The following is an 18,326-nucleotide window of genomic DNA, read 5'->3' on the forward strand; positions in this document are numbered from 1 at the left end:
TCTTACATGTAAATATTTCCTACAGTATGCTTTATGAGACGTTTTATTGGATATTTGCCGTGGAGAGAATAGCCAACTGAAGTGTGAGGAGTAGGCACTAGAGTTGACACTTTGGGCAGAGGTTCAAAATGTTGACTCAAGCCAGTTGTACTTTTGTTAACACAAAGCTTATAGTCACAATAAAGGTCTTGTTGCATGTGGAGAATGTGCTTCTCTTATCTTTGGGCCCCACATGAAGGTATCCCGTCACGCATAAACAGACATTATTGTATTACGTCCTCATGTGTGAACCACCCCTACAGAAACTAAACATGAGCAAACCGAACAAGGATTCTTTTCTATATGCATTGTGTATGTCTTCTTATTGTGTTCAACTTGTTTTATTACATTTTTGACTGTAATCTGATATGATTTTTCCTTAAAATATATTGAAAAATGTCATTAAATAATATTACTTGAAACATTGGTTTGTTCTCAGATACATTTTGTTTATATAGAACATAGAGAAATATATTTTAATACCGTTTTCTTTTAAGGTAAATGCTCACTGCACTGGTTACCAATACTATCGCCCCATATTCAGACCCATGCTGGTGCAGACCATGTGACTGATGTGTCCCTGACTGATCTTGGACACTCATCATACTAATCTGTAAGCTGTAAGAACTTCTCTTGATTTATTGTGCTATAAATAGATGAATTCCACACAGGATTTATTCCCCAATTCTCTTAGTGTGAAGTCTCACATTTTGGAGGAATTCTTACAAACTCTTATGCATGACTTCATTGTTAACGCTTATTTTCTACACTCATTGGTGTAACAAACCTTTGAGGCCAATAGAATGAATAGTAGTGCCATGTATTTCCCATTTCCTGTACACACATACTGTGAATACCACTGTTCTTTTTCTGACTTGCAGCAACATTTTCTTATAACAAATAACGCTGACTTTTGTGGCCTCTTACCCTTTGCAACCAAATTATGTTTTCATAGGGCCTTTGAAAGTGGGTGACCTGACATTACAGACCTCTGTACTTCATGAAAAATGAATGCTGGGTATTAGTGAGCTCTTGCAGTGAGAGGGGGTTCATGGATTGAGAGTGACTGTGGGAGATGTTGACACTTTGCTATATAACCGAAATGAATTTGTTTGACAATACCTTTTGAGGAAGGATTCTTTACAAATGCATTGTAAGCACAGTAAGTCAGTAAGTATAGTATAGTAACTTGTTATTCGACACATACTGTGAGCAAAAGTAACATATGGGTATTCATGTATTTTATTGAGCATGATACAGCAATAAAAACAGCAAAAAATATTCTATATAATTATACTCTTATGACAAAATATCAATAAATAATTCAAGATGTTTTGCAGTACATAAAATGTTGGAAGTAAACATCATAGTAGTAGCACAGAACACATTCATTTTTATTGCACACCTTTTCCAAATAAGATTACTGTTGTGCTTTGGATGATAGAGCCCTTCGGTTAGATTGTTCTGTGTGGGTTGTTCCTCAGATACATTATTTATAGCCTGAGAACTTGAGGAGACTTTTAAAAAATAAATATCGTTAAAGCTCTTTTATCCCATTATGGGTGCAATCCACCTCTCCTAGAGCCACCTAATAGTAGTTCTACACAGCCCTGTGTGTGTGTGTGTGTGTGTGTGTGTGTGTGTGTGTGTGTGTGTGTGTGTGTGTGTAAGCACAGGCACAGGATTAAGACTGACTGACAACTATCCAGCCCTGGTGTTCCTGAGAGATAGTGTGGGGAGGAGTTGATGTGTCTCCCCTAGTGCAGAGTCTCCACTAGCCTCTGGTAGGCCTCCCTCTCATGATCCAGGCTGTGGCGCTCCTCTACGTAGCGCTTCCCGTTCCTCACCACGCGCTCCCGGAGCTCTCCGTCCAACAGCAGCCTCTGGGACTGGCGCACGAACTCCTGGTGGGGAGAAGAATAAGATAACCACTAATCTTTTATTTTTTCTTTCTTTCTTTTATACATCAGTGAGTTTATGAGGTGTAACTACATCTGTGAATGACATTGGGGAACATTGGTATACTGGCATTGCTAATTGATGGAGACATCTGTGACCGGCTCCAAATAGGGACGTGCAATGGCCCTTTGCAATCTATTCTGATAGCTGCCACCTCCCATTTGCTTATGAGGGGAGCTGGAAAAACAAACACAGGGACTGCTGCTATTTAATAGCGCTTCCACACCAGCTGTCAAGACGAGATGGGGGGAGAAATATCAAGCAATTAAAAAATGACTAATGCCGCTTTCTCTGAGCACCGGTGGAGTTGTAGCCAATCCATAAGGTCCTTTTAGATTCTTCTGGCAGCTCATTTCGCAGGTCTGGGAGTCTGGGACCGGGCTCTAATAACACACACTCAAAGAGCCTTTGAGTGAGCGGACAGCTCCACCAGCACAGTAGCCAAGCTCTCCTGGAGCACAGAGCCTGTGGCCGGACTGAGCTCTGTCCAATGCCAAACTAGACCAGCATGCCGTTTCACTTCATTCAAGTGATGTGATCATATCTGAAGAGCCTCTTGATTTGAGAGCCATAAGAGAGGCACCAATCCCCCTGAAATAGCATTAAAGGTCAAGCTATGAGCAGACTGATGTCTGGCTGAGTAGAACTATACAGTGGAGGTGAATGAATGGCTTGTTAGCGTAAAATAATCATTCAGAAACGGATGAATGGTCCAACATCACATCGTTAGTGTTAGCGTAGTCTTATTCACAGACACTTCCGCCCCAAATGCGTCAAAGGTCTGGTGGATCAATGCATCAAACTTGGCCTTCATTAAGCCAATAGAAAGAGTGTTAAAAAACGCTTTACTTCACATCAATCATCTTCCACAGCACTGCCTCCCAATGCTTGCACATTCTGAGCTACACTTAGTTTCTGATTCGGAGCTACACCTAGCCGTGTGATTCGCTTAAAATCAATGACAAATAATTCACTCAGTAAATTCACTCCCACTCAGGCCAGGTTTGATCGTTGTTATTCCAGGCTTATATGCAATGTGCCCAATAGCGGGGGATGAGGTTAGTGCTAGCGTATGGTTGCGAAGCAGTCCCATGATCCTCTGAATGAGTTCCACTTAAAGGAGCAATGGGATTGGTACATCCATTTTTTAAATTACTGATATTTGATATTACTGACTTTTATTACTGCCATTTGTACTTGAAGAATATAACATATGCCTTATGAGTTTAGTTCAACTGTCTTACCCCATCAAAACCCAAAATATAAGCTTGTATTACTTTGTATTCACTGTTTGTAAGCAATGGAATTACAAACAAACACTGTATAGTTTCAAAACATGGTTAAAACTATAATTGTGATGCTCAGTCCTTGCATCTATAGCTCTATCTATGAATTTGAGAGTGGTTACATTTCTCCAGCCCCATCCCAAGTGGTGGGGAGACCGCTTTGTGATTGTTTGAATCCCAGATTGACCCTTTAAAGCCCAGAAGTATGATGCAGCAGAGGTCATGGTTTAGCTAACCTATGTCAGAAAAGCCATCTGTGAGAGGTTCCCCCTTGCAGTGAGGATCCCCCTTTCTCCAAGGCTCAGCTGAGTACATGTGATTGACCCCCCCACACCTGGAGAGGACTTATCCCCTGGAATGATAGCCACATGATGCTAATGTTGACTTCATGCCACCGCCCCCTTCTCACATCAAACCTCCCTAAGCATCAGGTTCTCTCTTCTTCTTCTCTGTCGATGCACTTTCTCCTGCTCTCTGTTGAGAAGACAGTCTGGTGTACAGCCCTTACATCTAACACCTAAGATCTGTACATTCTTAATAGAATCTAGGCCCCCTGAAGGCATAAAGTAGGTTACCTCATTTTACCTTCCAGCTGACGGTACTTACATTAGACACATCACAGAATGTAATATTGTGGTTTAAGGTCGCTCGTTGGGATCTTACCTCGACAAACACTAGCAAGAAAGAGAACATGTTTTGGTGCTGTGAGTGGCTGGTGGCTATACTGTAACTCTCCCCAATGTTAGCTTCGTACATGGTGGGTGTGTGGCAGAGTCTAGCAGGCCTTACCACTGGGACTGGTAACCTTGGGGGTTGTTGGTGTCTATACCTGAGGGGATGAGTAGAGCAGACCCGTCACGTCATGACGCACCACAGCTGCATTGCCTGGAATGTCCCGGGCCACCACAGGAACCTTCAGATCCATGGCCTGCCCAACAGAGAGCATGATATACAGACACAAACACATACACAGACACACGCACGCACACACTGTACTCACACACGCACGCACGCACAAATGCACGCACGCAAACGCACCTGATTCAGCCATTGTTAGCTAGCCTCTTCCAGCCTTCAGTTGCTTACATAGTAAGTCTTTGGCTTCAATGCTTCTATCAGTTAATGCCTCTTGAGCAGGTTGTTGAGAGAAACATGTATTCAAATGCTAATCACTGTTTAAGCCTTCTGTGGATTGTTTTCATCTACAGTGTTTAGAACAGATTAACAGGATTACAGCCTTGCTCAGAGAGAAGAATAGGAAGATAGTGGAAATCCTATTCATTCTTATAATTGCTCTTGTGGTGGTCAGATAACACTGAAACAAAATAAGGAGGGCACAGAGGGGTCATGAAAACTCAATGCGCCTGCCTTCAAATATATTTCAATTAAGTCGTTGCGGGCAGTGAGAATATTGAACAGTGAAAATATGCTATGATGACTTTGCCCCCATTCAGTGTTCCCTCACACCTGAAGATGTTCACCTCTAAGATGGCCGCTGACATGCCCTCTGAGACGGAGCTGTTGACAACAGCAAAGGACCTCTTCATAGCAGCATGGAGCTCCTCTTGGCTCCTCTCCTGGGCCAGGAAGACCCCAGCGGATCTATAAAAACGTAGCAGCATAGCACAGCACAGCACTGCGTGACGCAGGGCTCATAGAGGCATGAATGACATGAAGCAAGAGTGACAGTTGCAGGGCAGAAGGAACGCGTCAGTATGTGTGACATTCTCTGAGTCCTAACCATAGAGGATGGTTTCTTGACTCAAACCTCCATGACGAGGTGCTGAGCCTTGGCTCTGGAAAACGAGAATAAGAAAAGAGTTTCATAGCAAGTCTTCTTTTTTTTCACTTGCATTCTGCCAACACCACAGCGGCCATAATTAAGGTTTGTTTACATGCTCTCTTGTGCCAGACGGAATTCAATGTGAGATAAGCATATTTCAATTTCTCACAGGAGCACAGGCTCCAGATCAGTTTGGCAGATCTTGACATAGCCATAAAGTGCTGCTACTAAACTGATAAAAACAAAACAAAACAAATTGTTTGAAATGGCTTTACCTTTTAGTGATTGCTTCTACTTCTTCAGTAAGTAGAGGATCAATCTGAGGCAAAAATCAGAGAAAGACAGTTAAAATCCCCCTGTTTGAACAGATCAAATACTGTGTGCTGCACATTTGTATCCACTCTCAGCTGTGTGTCAATACTATCTTGCTACTGATCAACCCATGATATAACGCCAGCAATGCTTTAATCAGGACCAGCATAAAACAATGGCACTGCTCATAATTTCCAACATGGCAAACTCATCCTTGAAAATCCTGTATTTTTAGAGATTGGGGTCAGGGTGGGTGTGTGCCCAATCTGATTAATTGCGATGTGGGATTTGCATGCATTAGCCTGCCCACTGCAAAGTCCTAGCATAGCAATTTAGGTCAAAGATGTTGCTAGCAAGCTGCTTCTTTTTAATTTTATTTTCATGCTTATGGTTTTTACTGAAATGAAATTGGAGATTCAATGCGCATGTGTATACAATACATATAATCTGACCTGGGGACACTCACAGTCCAGAGACAAAGCTAGGATTGACAAAGATACCGTCAAAAACCAGCAGTGAGACAATATATTACAAATGATCATAGTTTATGATTCTGTCAGAGTCATTATATTACCTAGGGCTACATTACCATAGGCCTATTACTGAATGTACAATTCATCTCAATGTAGGTAATGTAGGTAATAAATAATAAGAGCCTGTAATAATCAGTAGAAATATAGCCGTTTTGCTGTAGGAAATGGTCTGGAGGGTCCTAACAGTACTTTTATATCCCTGTCCTGACCAAGGTTAAATTACTATACAAGTTACATGTGATAATTAGCAATACATAACTCATATGTTGTTTATTTAATATGGAAAGGATGGGTATGGTTTTGCTACTTTCATATCTAAACCAACACAAATAAACATGAGCACACCACTGTGATTCATTTGATGTCGACAACATGAATCACTGAAGGCTCTGCTTTCACTGAATCTTCTTATCAAACAAAAACACAAAGCGTGTAAAAGCAGGAAGCACATGTAAAATGTCAGCGAAGACAGTGCAGTGGCCCTGGCCAATACTGCTCAAAAGCTCTTTGAACACCAAAAACAACATACCTTTGTCTGATACGGCTGTTTGAGAGAGGCATAGTCAAAGAAATAACAAAAAGTTTGAGTAAAGAAACAAACACTAAATGTCTGAGTAGCATCTTAAAGCCAGTCTGAGGAGGAGGCCCCACACAGCATCAATGGGTAACGGCCTTAGGTGGAGATGAAACAGGAACAGAGCAGGAGTAAAGGCATCAAGGTGGCCATTGTGATCCAGGATACAGCCTCTCTATGTAGTGCCTCTTAGTAGATCAATATTCATGCAAAACACATAAACCCTTAATCAATTCTGTGGTAAACAAGTTTCACACTATAGGGCTAAAGGTATGAGTGCCCCTCTGTCCTGCAATTAAGGTGGTTATATACTGTATGACAGTCTGGATCTACTGTTTGACCTTGTATTATCAATTATCAAGGCAAATCATTTTTCTTGAAACAATTGCATTCTGAATTCTGAATAAATCAGGAGAAGAACACAAACCGTATGTATTGCTTGTGTACTGCAAGCCTCTTAGTGCATATCCTCCTTCCGAGGCAGACACGACCTCTCATTCACAGGGCTGACCTCTTTTATTGACTAGAATATGTCACCATGCCCACAGCAGCATGTTCAACACCGGCCCAAATGACACTGGTGCCCAATGGTGTGTGACCGTACCCTGGGGTGGAACTCCCCCTGGCCCTAATCTAGTCCAGTAGATGTCTTGGTGCTAGTCCAGCCGCCGCTGCACCACAGTGAGCTGGCTGACTGCTCTAGGACAGGCAAAAAGGCAGGTGGAGCCAGCACTGTCACTTGGCACCGTCACTCCAGCTCACTCTTAAAGACCACGGCTCCCTCCTCAATGCCGCCCGTTCTTCCGGCCAAAGGCCTGCCAATGCTGTTATATCTCTGCTACATCCAATTACAGGTACCTTGGACTCCTAAAGGCACGTTTGCCTGAGACAAAAAGCAGGCAGTATAGAGAGAGATTCACACAAAATCACCCAAATCCTATCACAGTCACTCACCTTCGGCCCGATGATGATGAGCACCGCCAGAGGATTCTCAATGTGCCACTCTGAAAGAGATGAGCCAGTCATAGGCAAGCAATCAACTAAATCTGATGACACTTTGTGACTCCCTGTGTGTTGCTGTCACCGCAACGTAATCGTGAAATGTAATTGTGAATTACACCATTGAACTATATTCTCCTGGTACTCTCAGTACCGTCTAGTACTTTGTCCCAGTGAATGTTCAGCAAGTTGGTATAGCTCTTATCAGTGCTCCATACTGATGCTACTGAGAGATGGTGTACCTGAGAAAGCCTCCAGCAGATAGAGGGGGTCCTTGACTCTCCTCAGACCACAGACTAGCAGGAACACACGCAACTCCTCCACATCCTCTCTCACACCTGGGGACAGATGGCACAGTGGATCCCAACACATTATAATGAACATCCAGACGACATCAGCAGATAATGAAAGCCATTCATCACCCAAGGTCAGGAGGAAAATAAGACAGCGGTGACTAATGCTCCAACATATTTCCTAAATCAGGGTACAAAACATGGCTGGAGAAGCAACCCATTAAAAACCGTGAGTCATCCAGACAATGCAACTACAGAGCCGTATTTCATACAGTAGAAAATTACAGCATTTATTTACTTAAAGTAAGAGTTGCGGGGGGGGGGGGGGGGGGGGGGTATGTTCCAAAACTGAAATTGACTGACCCAATATCATACTAACAACATCAGCATCCTTTATTTTTTATTTTATTTTTTTACTGCAAGCGGACAAACTTAATCTGCTCTTTTCCCAGATCATCCACCTTCCACACTCAATCCTCAGATTAGTGGGGAACTCACTGGCCTGTGACATTTGTGGGCCTCTGTGCCAGCTACTACTGTACTAAATCTGGCCTGCCAAGCAGACACTGTACAAGTCCAATCTTCCTAACACCTGACCCTAATAACACAGCCCAGCGTAGACACAACATCTCTCATCTCAGAGTTTGACGCTGCTATTTCTGGATACTTCTAGAAGGCCTCCCACCAAAGGCTGTCCTTGAATGTCAAAGCAAAGCAATCATGTATTCAGTACATGTGGTGAAATGTAATTAAAATGTTCAATGGACCTGGCAAAAGTAAAATGTTGCTAGTATACAGTAGGCCTACAAAAATAACATTGTCAGTCAACCATCAGTTGGTTATGAACAAGCTGCTCTTGTCTTCTGTGGGATTGTGAGGAGATCACAGGGTACAGTTTTGGTCACAGCTGGGTCACAGAATGGGCTTTGAGCATATGCCGAAAGATTAGATCCCTTATCAAGCACGGCAAGATTAAATTGAGTGAGTCCTTTCAGTTGACAAGCCCTGGGGCAATGTTGAATGGTCTTACCTGGGGCAACCTACCTTTCCATTTCCACTGACCTCTAAACGGGCAGAGGGCTTAACTATGATCATCTTATCTGAAGGGGCTATAAGTACATGTGCACACCAATTTACAAACTCTTTGTTACCAACTTTGCTATAAGAAGACTACAGTAGGCCAAGATCACATAAGGTACACAGGTAATCAGATCCTTCTCAAGTTAAGCTGGGAAATAATAGTCAGCTTACAGTAAGTGTCTGCAAATCCACATTTGATCTTTGACTTTGCAATGTTCACATAGACCTAACAGGCTGATCAATGTTCACATAGACCGAACAGGCTGATCAATGTTCACATAGACCTAACAGGCTGATCAAGAAGACCATCAAACACTGACCGCCAAAATGCAAAGGACGATACATTTGTTTCCCATTATGTTGGCCTATATGTGTTTGATTGACGTGGTTGGTTAGCATTGAGACTTAGCATGTTTAATGGTCAATTATGACAAATTCTCAATAACGACAAATGCATTTGGATGAATACAATCAATTCCTAACGAACCTAGTTAATGATACATGCGCCACTGTATATGTGAGGATGCAGACACACACAGGTAAGGTACTGTAAGAAAAACCCAACATAGACAAACACATGAACACGTGATTGCAGTGCAGTGAGAGGGTTAGTGTGGTTCAAGTGAAATCCCTCCCTGCCAGATAAGGCCAGATCACGAAGGCTAAGGCAGCTCTTTTAAGGCTATTAAAGAGCATCTTAAAATGACAACATGGAGTGACGGTCAGGGTCCTGGCCCTGGTGGACATTAGAGAGGGAGCCGACTGTCACTGTTGACTCCTAGAACAAAGCACTTTGTCTGTAGCCTAGGTCATGCATGGACTAACTCGTGAGGTGGAGATGAGAGCTGTGAACTGAATTTTGATACTGTATGTCTTATATGCTGTTGTTGTTGTTATTATTATGATCAAATCTTGCATTGAAAGGATACAACACAAGCAGTAGCAAAGCAGTGTAGACGTGTGGTATATCATATTTTGGTGAGATCAACAAACTGCCAGTCACCCATCCTTGTAGTGGGTTCGTGTTAGGACCCTGGCAGCAGTGAAATGGATCACCTCATGTCCATTTCCCCAGCTCTCTTTACCTGACCCAACAATCCTGTGGGATCTTGAGGCACATCACAACCGTGAACCATTCCTAACTTCCTGCCAGTTTCAAAGGGACTAGTTCACATGTCTGTGATGCACTAGACAAATAATACAATTATGTTGGATTTGAATAGGATTTTATTTGATCTCATCCCACCAATTCAAAAGGGTGTCAGTTACCTTTTTCACTACTTCAGATCTAGAACCAGAGGATGAGAGAAGGGAGAGCTGGTAAAAGTATTCACAAACCTGTCAAAGCAGACACAGAAATACAATACAAATAGAGAAAATGGAATCCTCTGGAGACATGGAGACGATTCATCTCTCTTAAGGGGAGAAACTGAATTGGACAAATCCTCTGTTGTGCTAGGATCATTTGTTTTTTTGCCTGTCTCCTGTCCCTTGCTTCTCAGGAACACTTTTCTGTTCCTCTGCCTTTGATCTTGAAGGGCACTTTGCATAGCTCCCTGTCATTTATCAGTGTGTGTGTGTGTGTGTGTGTGTGTGTGTGTGTCTGTGTGTTTGTGTTTGTGTGCACTCCATGGCTCCTGTCAGTACATCTGGAGATACACCGCAGTGTGACACACAATGAAGGCAGAGGCTAAATCAGGGCTGCTAAAACACTCAACAGCTTTCAAACATCTTCGAGATGGAATTTAAGGCAAACTATAGGGAGTTAGACTTCAAAGAAATACAGGCCACAAAAAATCTTCCTTTACAGAAGAAACTGGGTGGTTTTAACTTAGAATTCTACATAACGGAGGTTGGTGCCATGGTACTCCCTCTGGACAGACCCCTTTGGTCCTACAGTGCAACTCCTGCTCCACCTCAGAAGACCCCCTGCCTGTAGATCCCCCCCCCCCCCCCCCCCATCACTCCTTCTCCCCCCTGTGAATCAGGAGGCTGTCTCTCACTCGTCAACCTCCTCTCCCCGTCCCTGCACCTGTATACTCCCTCAATCCCACCCCACAGTGCACTCAGCAGGGTCCCTACTCTACAGATACTGGGCCTCTTTGATGGAGCGGCAGACTCTGGATCCTAACGCTTCGTTCCCTGCCCTTGGAGGCCTAGCGACAACCAAAGGGGTAACACATAGAAGAAGCATCTTCAATCAGCCAGTTGGGTTGCCTTTGCCTCTATCATGCTCCACAGAGGAGGTCTCTTCGAGTGAACCCCCTAGGCTACACATCTCCTTCAGATTCCCTGTCTCTACATTCCAAACCCCACACACATTTATTTCGGATTTATACAGGGCCAAGTCTAATCTACATACGAGGTTTAGGTCTCTGACATTCATGCTCTGTCATCATGCAATCACATGGGAGAGTAAACATTTTTGCAGAATGAACATGTTCCCATGTACTCAGAAGGAAACAAAATAAAAACAAAAACTACGGCACGGAGAAAAGAAACAGACAGATGAGAAAGTGCCCCCCACTGTGCCTGCGTGTGTGTGAAGAATAGGAGGGGACAAGTGTTGACAGGAGAGGCTACGGGATTGATCCCTTTTTGATGCTGGAGGCGTCGATTCTGCCAGCTCGTTTTGTCGTGTGTGAGGGGAGTCAAAAAATAAAGTTATGAAAGCTGAATATAAATTATTCTGGGAGGGGAAATAGGGCCACAGCATGTCAAGGTTCCAAACACGGAATAGAACAGCTAATCTGGTAAACAACATGGAGCAAAGGCATCCTACAGTACAACAATCTAATAACAACCACAACCCCTGCATGAAAGGTGTTCAAAAAAACAAACAAAGCAGTTTTTTCCCCCCCAACAATAAATACAAAATACAAAAAAGCCAAAATATGTTCCTTTCGAATTTGAAACTGTTAATGAATTCTGGTCAATATGTCACAATTTGCAGGATTATATTCCCTCTCTCACACACACAGACACACACACACACACACACACTTTAAGATGCGTTATTAAATTGGAAGAACAAACCACAATAGTCGAACAATCAGAGACTGTTCTCCCATGTATATTAAATTGTGACTGTTGGCAATCAGTATTACTGGCACCAGTTGAGAACCACAGTGACGAATGGCCCTGCAGTGAAGAGCTATTAATCAACGGCTGTTGGACTGCAGAATCCCTGAGCTTTGATGTACATGGGATGGAAATCGTCCCACAATCTTCAATTTAAAGTCGAGGCTGTGTGTGGGGAAGCTACTTTGAGTAATGGCATACATTTACTGTGGTGGTGGGTTAGGAACGGATGAGTGAGAGAGAAAGAGGGTAAGGAGAAAGTTAAGCAAGTGAAGAGAGGGGGGGGGGGGGGGGTGGGGTGAGGAGATAAAAAGGCACAGTCTTGCAGGGTGTCTAGAATTTGTTGCGTAAAAAATGCAGAATTGATTGCCATTCGCCTGATTGTGTTGTTAAAAGTGACAAGCATGGCTGCAGCACTACTGTACCTGAGCTCCTTAAGAATTCAGTCCAGCAGAAGCTCTGCGCCGCCTCAGTCTTGATTCCTTTACAACCAAAGAGTGAGAGAGAGAGAGAGAGTGAGAGAGAGAGAGAGAGAAAGAGAGGGAGAGAGTTAGAGAGAGAGAGAGAGAGAGAGGGAGGGAGAGAGAGTTAGAGAGACGCAACATCCAATAGATCCACACTAAAGTCATTATACTGCATTTCAGAGGAATGATCTAAATATGTCATATACTGTATCATAGTTATCGTCTATTATGTATGGATTATTGCAAAGCCTCTGAACCTGAGGTGACACATTTGTAATAAGGGCAAACAGCAGGTCTGTAGGAGGCCATGGGATTAATGATGTTTTATTATCATAATATTTCTGACTACTAAAAGGTCATATCTATCACCAGCTTCCGTCCTCCGCCCTACACGGACAGGCAAATGTGCTGTGTATTTCAGAGCAATCACTGCAGCAACAAGGCAGCACTGTTTGTTAAAATGAGATATGATGAGACTTCTGTGACGGCTACCTGGTGACAGGTATAATTACACTTGACTTGCATCAACTGTGTATCGCTATGTCTGTAGCTGTTACATGGAACTGACAGCAGCGTTCCTCTTGACCAGGCCTGGCTGAGGAGACGGGTGGCAGTCTGTTCTAGTGTGTTTTGGTAGGGCACTGTTGGCTCAGTGCTGCTGTGACTTGGAGGCCTCCAATGCTCTGTGCTTTGGACTGCCCCACGTGGCATGACAGCCAATGGCAAGAGCAACCCAAAACTCTCCACTGCTGTATTTGATAATGGGAAAAAACTGCCAAAGCTGCTTAATGCAACAGCAAATAGTGCCATGGAGACTCAGGGATGCAGAGTTACGGGTAGTGAATATCTCATCCAGAGCTTACCTTGAGGCTGGATGTAGATTTTACTGCTCTGGGACAGCTAGAGAAATGAGTACAGAGGAAATGTCATATTGGACAGAATGTTGAAACTTCACTGCGTAAGAGCATAAACCATTGAACATTACTAACAAAGACATACTCTCATCGAGAGAATTGTAGGCAACCATTTATGTGTACATAAAACATACTATTATACATTTTCAATTAAATGCCAGCTGAATTACTTTGCGTTTAGTGGTATTGTAACAAGCTATTTCTTCTCTTGTGAAAATGGGAGAAATGGGCAATCACAGTAAATTATCTTGCCTGGTAGTCTAATTCAACCTTGACATATTTGCACAGGATCACAACATCAAAAGCAGAAACAGAGTCATCCCAATAGGTGGGGGTGAGGCCATGCAAATAATTCACAGTTGATGGAAAGGAAATTGACTGGATGTTATCACACTGAGTTTGGCTGGATCCATCCCCCATTGTGTTTTCTGTCTCAATAAAAACTGCAACAAAGCCTCTCTGCGTCTGTCCTGACTGCATGCTGTCAGTGCTAAATGACAGAGATAAATGTGCCATTCGCCTCAATCTGCAGCACACGGGTGAAATCTAATCTGAAAATAAAACATGGTAATATTGTTTTAATGCCACACTATTATGGGACAGGGCAGGATATTGTGTTTTGGGTAGTAAACCCTTCTGTTTTATTTATTGCAGCTGTCGAGGCCCTGCTGTCTCTTGATGTGCTGTAAATTGGAAGGGGAAAAAACATTTCACTCTCTCACTTGCACAATGACCTACGAGTTGTCTTGCTCTTTTCAGTCCCCATGTTTGGCCATCATGCTCATCCATAGCTGGGGCCAAGTCGGTTGGACCCTGAGATTTGTTGATGTTTCTTTAAAAATAAGTATAAATCCAACAAACGTTTGTTCGTCACACAAATTAATTAAATTAAGATTAAGTAACATGTTACATGTTAAGTAACATGTACAACTGTACAGACCAAAAAAAAAGAACATTTGAAAACTATTATTAAGCATATTAGCTTGAAAAACCCAAATTGGCCTGGACATAATTGTTGGCACCCAAGAGATAGTATTTAGTTGAACAGTGAATATTACTGCCTCAAAAACACTTCTTGCAGCCATCATTGAGCTTGCTGAACCTTTCTACTAACAATTTGCTCCACTCTTTCCACTATTCACCTGCAAACTACTCAAATCCTTGTTTGAAGGGTTCCTGAAACCAACAGATTTTTAGATATCACCATAGAATTTCGAAGGGATTCAGATCAGGCACATTGCATCCACTTCAGAGTAGTCCAGTATTTCATTTTGAACTGTTCCTGGGTGCTCGTGGTTGTTTGTTTGGGGTCGTTGTCCTTCTGGAAGGTCACCGACCTTCGACGGGGGCCCAGTTGTTAGACACTGGGTTGAACATCGTTACAAAATGAAATCTCTGATTTCATGATGCCATGCACATGTTCAAGGCCTCCAGTACAGTACTACAGGCAGCAAAACAACCCTAGAGCAGTATTGAACCTCCCCCCATATTTGACTTTAGGCATAATGCTCTTTTCTTTGAATCTTCACTGCATTGCAGAAGAGCTCTAATTTTGTTTCATCAGAACATTTCATCACCAGAACATTTTCCCAGAATAATTCCCAGATGGTTCTGTGCACCAATGAAACAAAATAAAAGCTTTTTTGGCAATGTAGACAAGTACTCTGTTTACTGATGACCAAATGAAACATTAAAAGAAAACAACAGCCTGTCTTCAGTCAAATATGGGGGAGGTGCGATACTGCTTTGGAAAGTGGAAATAGTGGAAAAAATTGTCAGTAGACTGGTACAGCAAGCTCACTGTTGGCTATAAGAAGCGTTTTGTGTACAAATGCTTATTTGTAGTTTTACCTTTTACTGTTTTTGTTCTGTACATGAATTTAATAAACCCGTGAAGAACAGACGTTTGTTGAATATGTACTTATTTTTGAAGAAACAAATCTGAGGGTGCCAACAGAATTGGCCCCAGCTGTATTTGCACAAAATCATGAAATAATGCTGGATTTTCCACTTGGATTTATATTCCATTGATGCATGTTTCACATATGTTTGGCTAAGCAGTCTTAAAGGCATTTGTGTATGAACATGTTGGATCTAAAATGAGTTACACATTCTTGTCCTGAATTTCAAGCCTTCAACTGTGAGAGAAAACATGGAAGACCTGAAACATACAGCAAAGTTTTGAATGAAACATCCTTGAACCCAACTGAAATGGCAAAACTCCATGAGTTCTGAGCGCCAGCACTTTTCAGCATCCTTGAACCCTCACTTTACTTCTACTGTATACTGTACATCTAATTGCTTGGTCGAATGAAGTCATATACAGTAAAGAAAAGTCATGAAAACAGATGATTGAATCCTACCAAAAATACTTCTGCTTCCTCTTTCAGTTTGTCAGTAAATGCAACAGCAAATCTGTTGAAAATGAAATAAAATAAAAAAAGAAATGAAAATCAACATTAGATCAGTTGTAAGGGTCATGAGTAACAGAGGTGCACATAATCTAGGTTGTCACCCTTTTCCAAACAATGACAATCCTGACAATAACAGAGCAGAACATCAAAGGCATACAAGCGCAACTCCACAAAAAAACTAACTGAGAATGCGTAGGTGACACTGGAGGAAAGGCTGCTTGTGATTTGCAGATGAATAGTAAGAATACAAAGAAGAATACAAGGGGAATGTTGAACTAAAGACAGTAGTGAGCTTTATTTTTTGGGGGGAATGTGAACTGGGCCAACAGGCTCTAGTTATGGGTGACTGAATTTCATGATCAAGGTTTGTGTGAAGAGGCAGCAACAGCAGGGGGTGCACTGACAGAGACGTTTGAAGTCATGGGACCCATATTGCACCAGAGCTCCCCAGCGGCAATTATCCTTTTAGACTCACTAGATGTGTGCCTTGCTGTCTGTATAAATCAAACACCCTTGAAAATAAAGACACACAAGTCTCTGTGAAATGAGAGGTACAGGACCAGACATTGATAAGCTAATGCACTGCTATCCAACATTAGGGCATGACGGGATCTCAGAACGCAACACCAGCACAGCTGAGGCTAGCTTCATTGGTTGAACCGGTCTTGTTTAATGGCAGTAATCTAGACCCTAGAAGTTCTTATAGTGGTACCTCATAGTAATCCTGTCTTCAATTTCCCACAGTTGCTTGTGTTTCAGATGAACCTACAGTATTTTGACATGCACTACTAATGTGACAAGATCATAAAGTATTTTACTGCATGTACAACCAGAATGACTATTTAGGTGTCGTAGGTATACTGTATAATATTATATAGTCTATATTAAACAGACATACAATATTAACTCAACTGACAAGTTTATTGGATTTATATTGTTCAAATCAACAGCATGGGCTTTTTGATCAAGCATACAAGGTGTTCAAACGCATAAAACAAAGAGCAAAATGACCAGAGGAATTTGGATAGACAGAAATGGTTCAGGGTGTGTTCATGATCTCTCTTTTATACTTATATGGTCTGTAATTAAGGAATTCACTCGCATGTGGTCTGTATGCATGTTCTGAATTTCCACTGCTGTAGTCCTGAGTGGTCCCTAAATATGGTGTGAAATGTGTCATTGTCACCTGGCTTTCAGCAGCACCTGCTCCATGACCACACGCTTCTGCTCAACTTTCACATCTTCATTTATGTCTGTTCCTCCGAAGACAACTCCAAAGGGCACTTGGCTGTCTAGTGTAATGGGTAGAAACAAAATGACAGGCTGCCATTTTGAATGTAGTTAGCAGTGTAAAGAATATTGTGATGTTGATGAGGCTGAGGGAGTTGGAACCACTACCCTATAGTACAATACCCTCAGAGTGTCACAGGGAGAATCAGTGGGGCATAACATTATTTCTCAGATGGAGTACTGACCATTAAAGGTGATAGAAGGCAACGTATTTTACTGTACCTAGGAGAAGCCTGCCAGCTTTGAAAAGGTGTATGGCAATCGCACCCTCGAAGGGTGGCCTCTGCGTTACTAGACTCGCCACCTCGGCCGATGATTTGAAATCTGCTGCATCTCGAAGCGCACAGGTGTGGCCAGCAGATTCAATATGTGCCCTGTATTGTAAACAAAAGGACACACGCCGTCATGAGATGCATCTAGATCAAGTTAATACTGTATTCAGTAGCTGACTAATCTTATGTGTGTGGCTATTACTGTCTACCTGTTCGAAGCCCTTGATCTAACGTTACTGCTACCAAGGTGTTGGTGACAGATGATGCCGAACTAGATAATAGACAGTGGCAGATAGTTTGGCGCATGGCCCTTTACTCTCCCCGTTTCTCGCTCATTCTGTGCCTGTTATTCGCATTATACATGTTCCTATCCTCACATCACTGACATAAGCGATTGACATGCTGGCAACAACTTGCTTTAGTACAGTTAGCTACTAGCTAATTCACTTCCTTGTTTCGAGCAACTCGTTTACCTTATTCTCTCGGCTGTGGTGCAATTTCCAGTTTTTGGATTGAGGCAGGCAAGAAATAGTAATTTCATTTCGATACTACTACCTTTGCATAAACTATTTGGATATGAGCTTGCTCACGTTCCAATTAGTATTCAACTCGATGAGGTGTTAAAAGCAGTTTACAACGGTTAACCTAATGTGCAATATGTGCTTGCTTGGGCTCATCCTGACCCGTCAAACAGCAGGCAAAGCGATTACGTCAAATTGACACGTGTGTGATGTTTACAGTCCGTCTTTCATAATGATCCTCTGGAAACAAGGAATTTGTTGCCGTCGACTTTCAGCCTCCCAATTTTCTTCACTTTTCCTGAAGTGTACACTACTTGTGAAAGTACTGTCCGAGATTTTAGAATGCATACAGGTGTATATGCTCTATGTTACAGTTGAAGAAAACCGATGAAAACAATACTGAATGACTTATGTTACGACCAATGGCTTAATTCATTTCACCATACTAGCCAATGGATTTGCGCAAAATTATAACGGTGGGTGGAACATATGAAACTTAGTTATGACATGAG

General features: G+C 42.4%; 1 protein-coding gene across 1 annotated transcript; it reads right to left on the reverse strand.

Annotated features, from left to right (window-relative positions):
- Positions 1-1,270: 1,270 nt before the first annotated feature.
- Positions 1,271-18,138, reverse strand: glt1d1 (glycosyltransferase 1 domain containing 1). Its single transcript, XM_083673487.1, has 12 exons — positions 17,767-18,138; positions 17,244-17,395; positions 16,918-17,023; positions 15,681-15,732; positions 13,267-13,303; positions 12,365-12,421; positions 7,728-7,823; positions 7,441-7,490; positions 5,343-5,386; positions 4,766-4,886; positions 4,114-4,212; positions 1,271-1,943 (listed from the first exon to the last, which is right to left on the reverse strand). Exons 1-12 carry the CDS (start codon positions 17,832-17,834, stop codon positions 1,797-1,799), a joined length of 1,029 nt encoding a protein of 342 aa, XP_083529613.1. The 5' UTR covers positions 17,835-18,138; the 3' UTR covers positions 1,271-1,796.
- Positions 18,139-18,326: the final 188 nt, after the last annotated feature.

The sequence above is a fragment of the Argentina silus genome, assembly GCF_951799395.1.
Source record: "Argentina silus genome assembly, chromosome: 7".
In the NCBI taxonomy this organism is placed as follows: Eukaryota; Metazoa; Chordata; class Actinopteri; order Argentiniformes; family Argentinidae; genus Argentina; species Argentina silus.

Bases quoted from the DNA above. Each gene is read 5' to 3' on its own strand.
- glt1d1 (XM_083673487.1), bottom strand. From the start codon at position 17,834: ATGAAATTACTATTTCTTGCCTGCCTCAATCCAAAAACTGGAAATTGC. The intron at 7,491-7,727 runs GTACACCATCTC...CATCTCTTTCAG, and splicing joins TCTGCTGGAGGCTTTCTCAG to AGTGGCACATTGAGAATCCT. The intron at 4,887-5,342 runs GTAAAGCCATTT...ACGTTTTTATAG, and splicing joins GTAGAAGCAATCACTAAAAG to ATCCGCTGGGGTCTTCCTGG.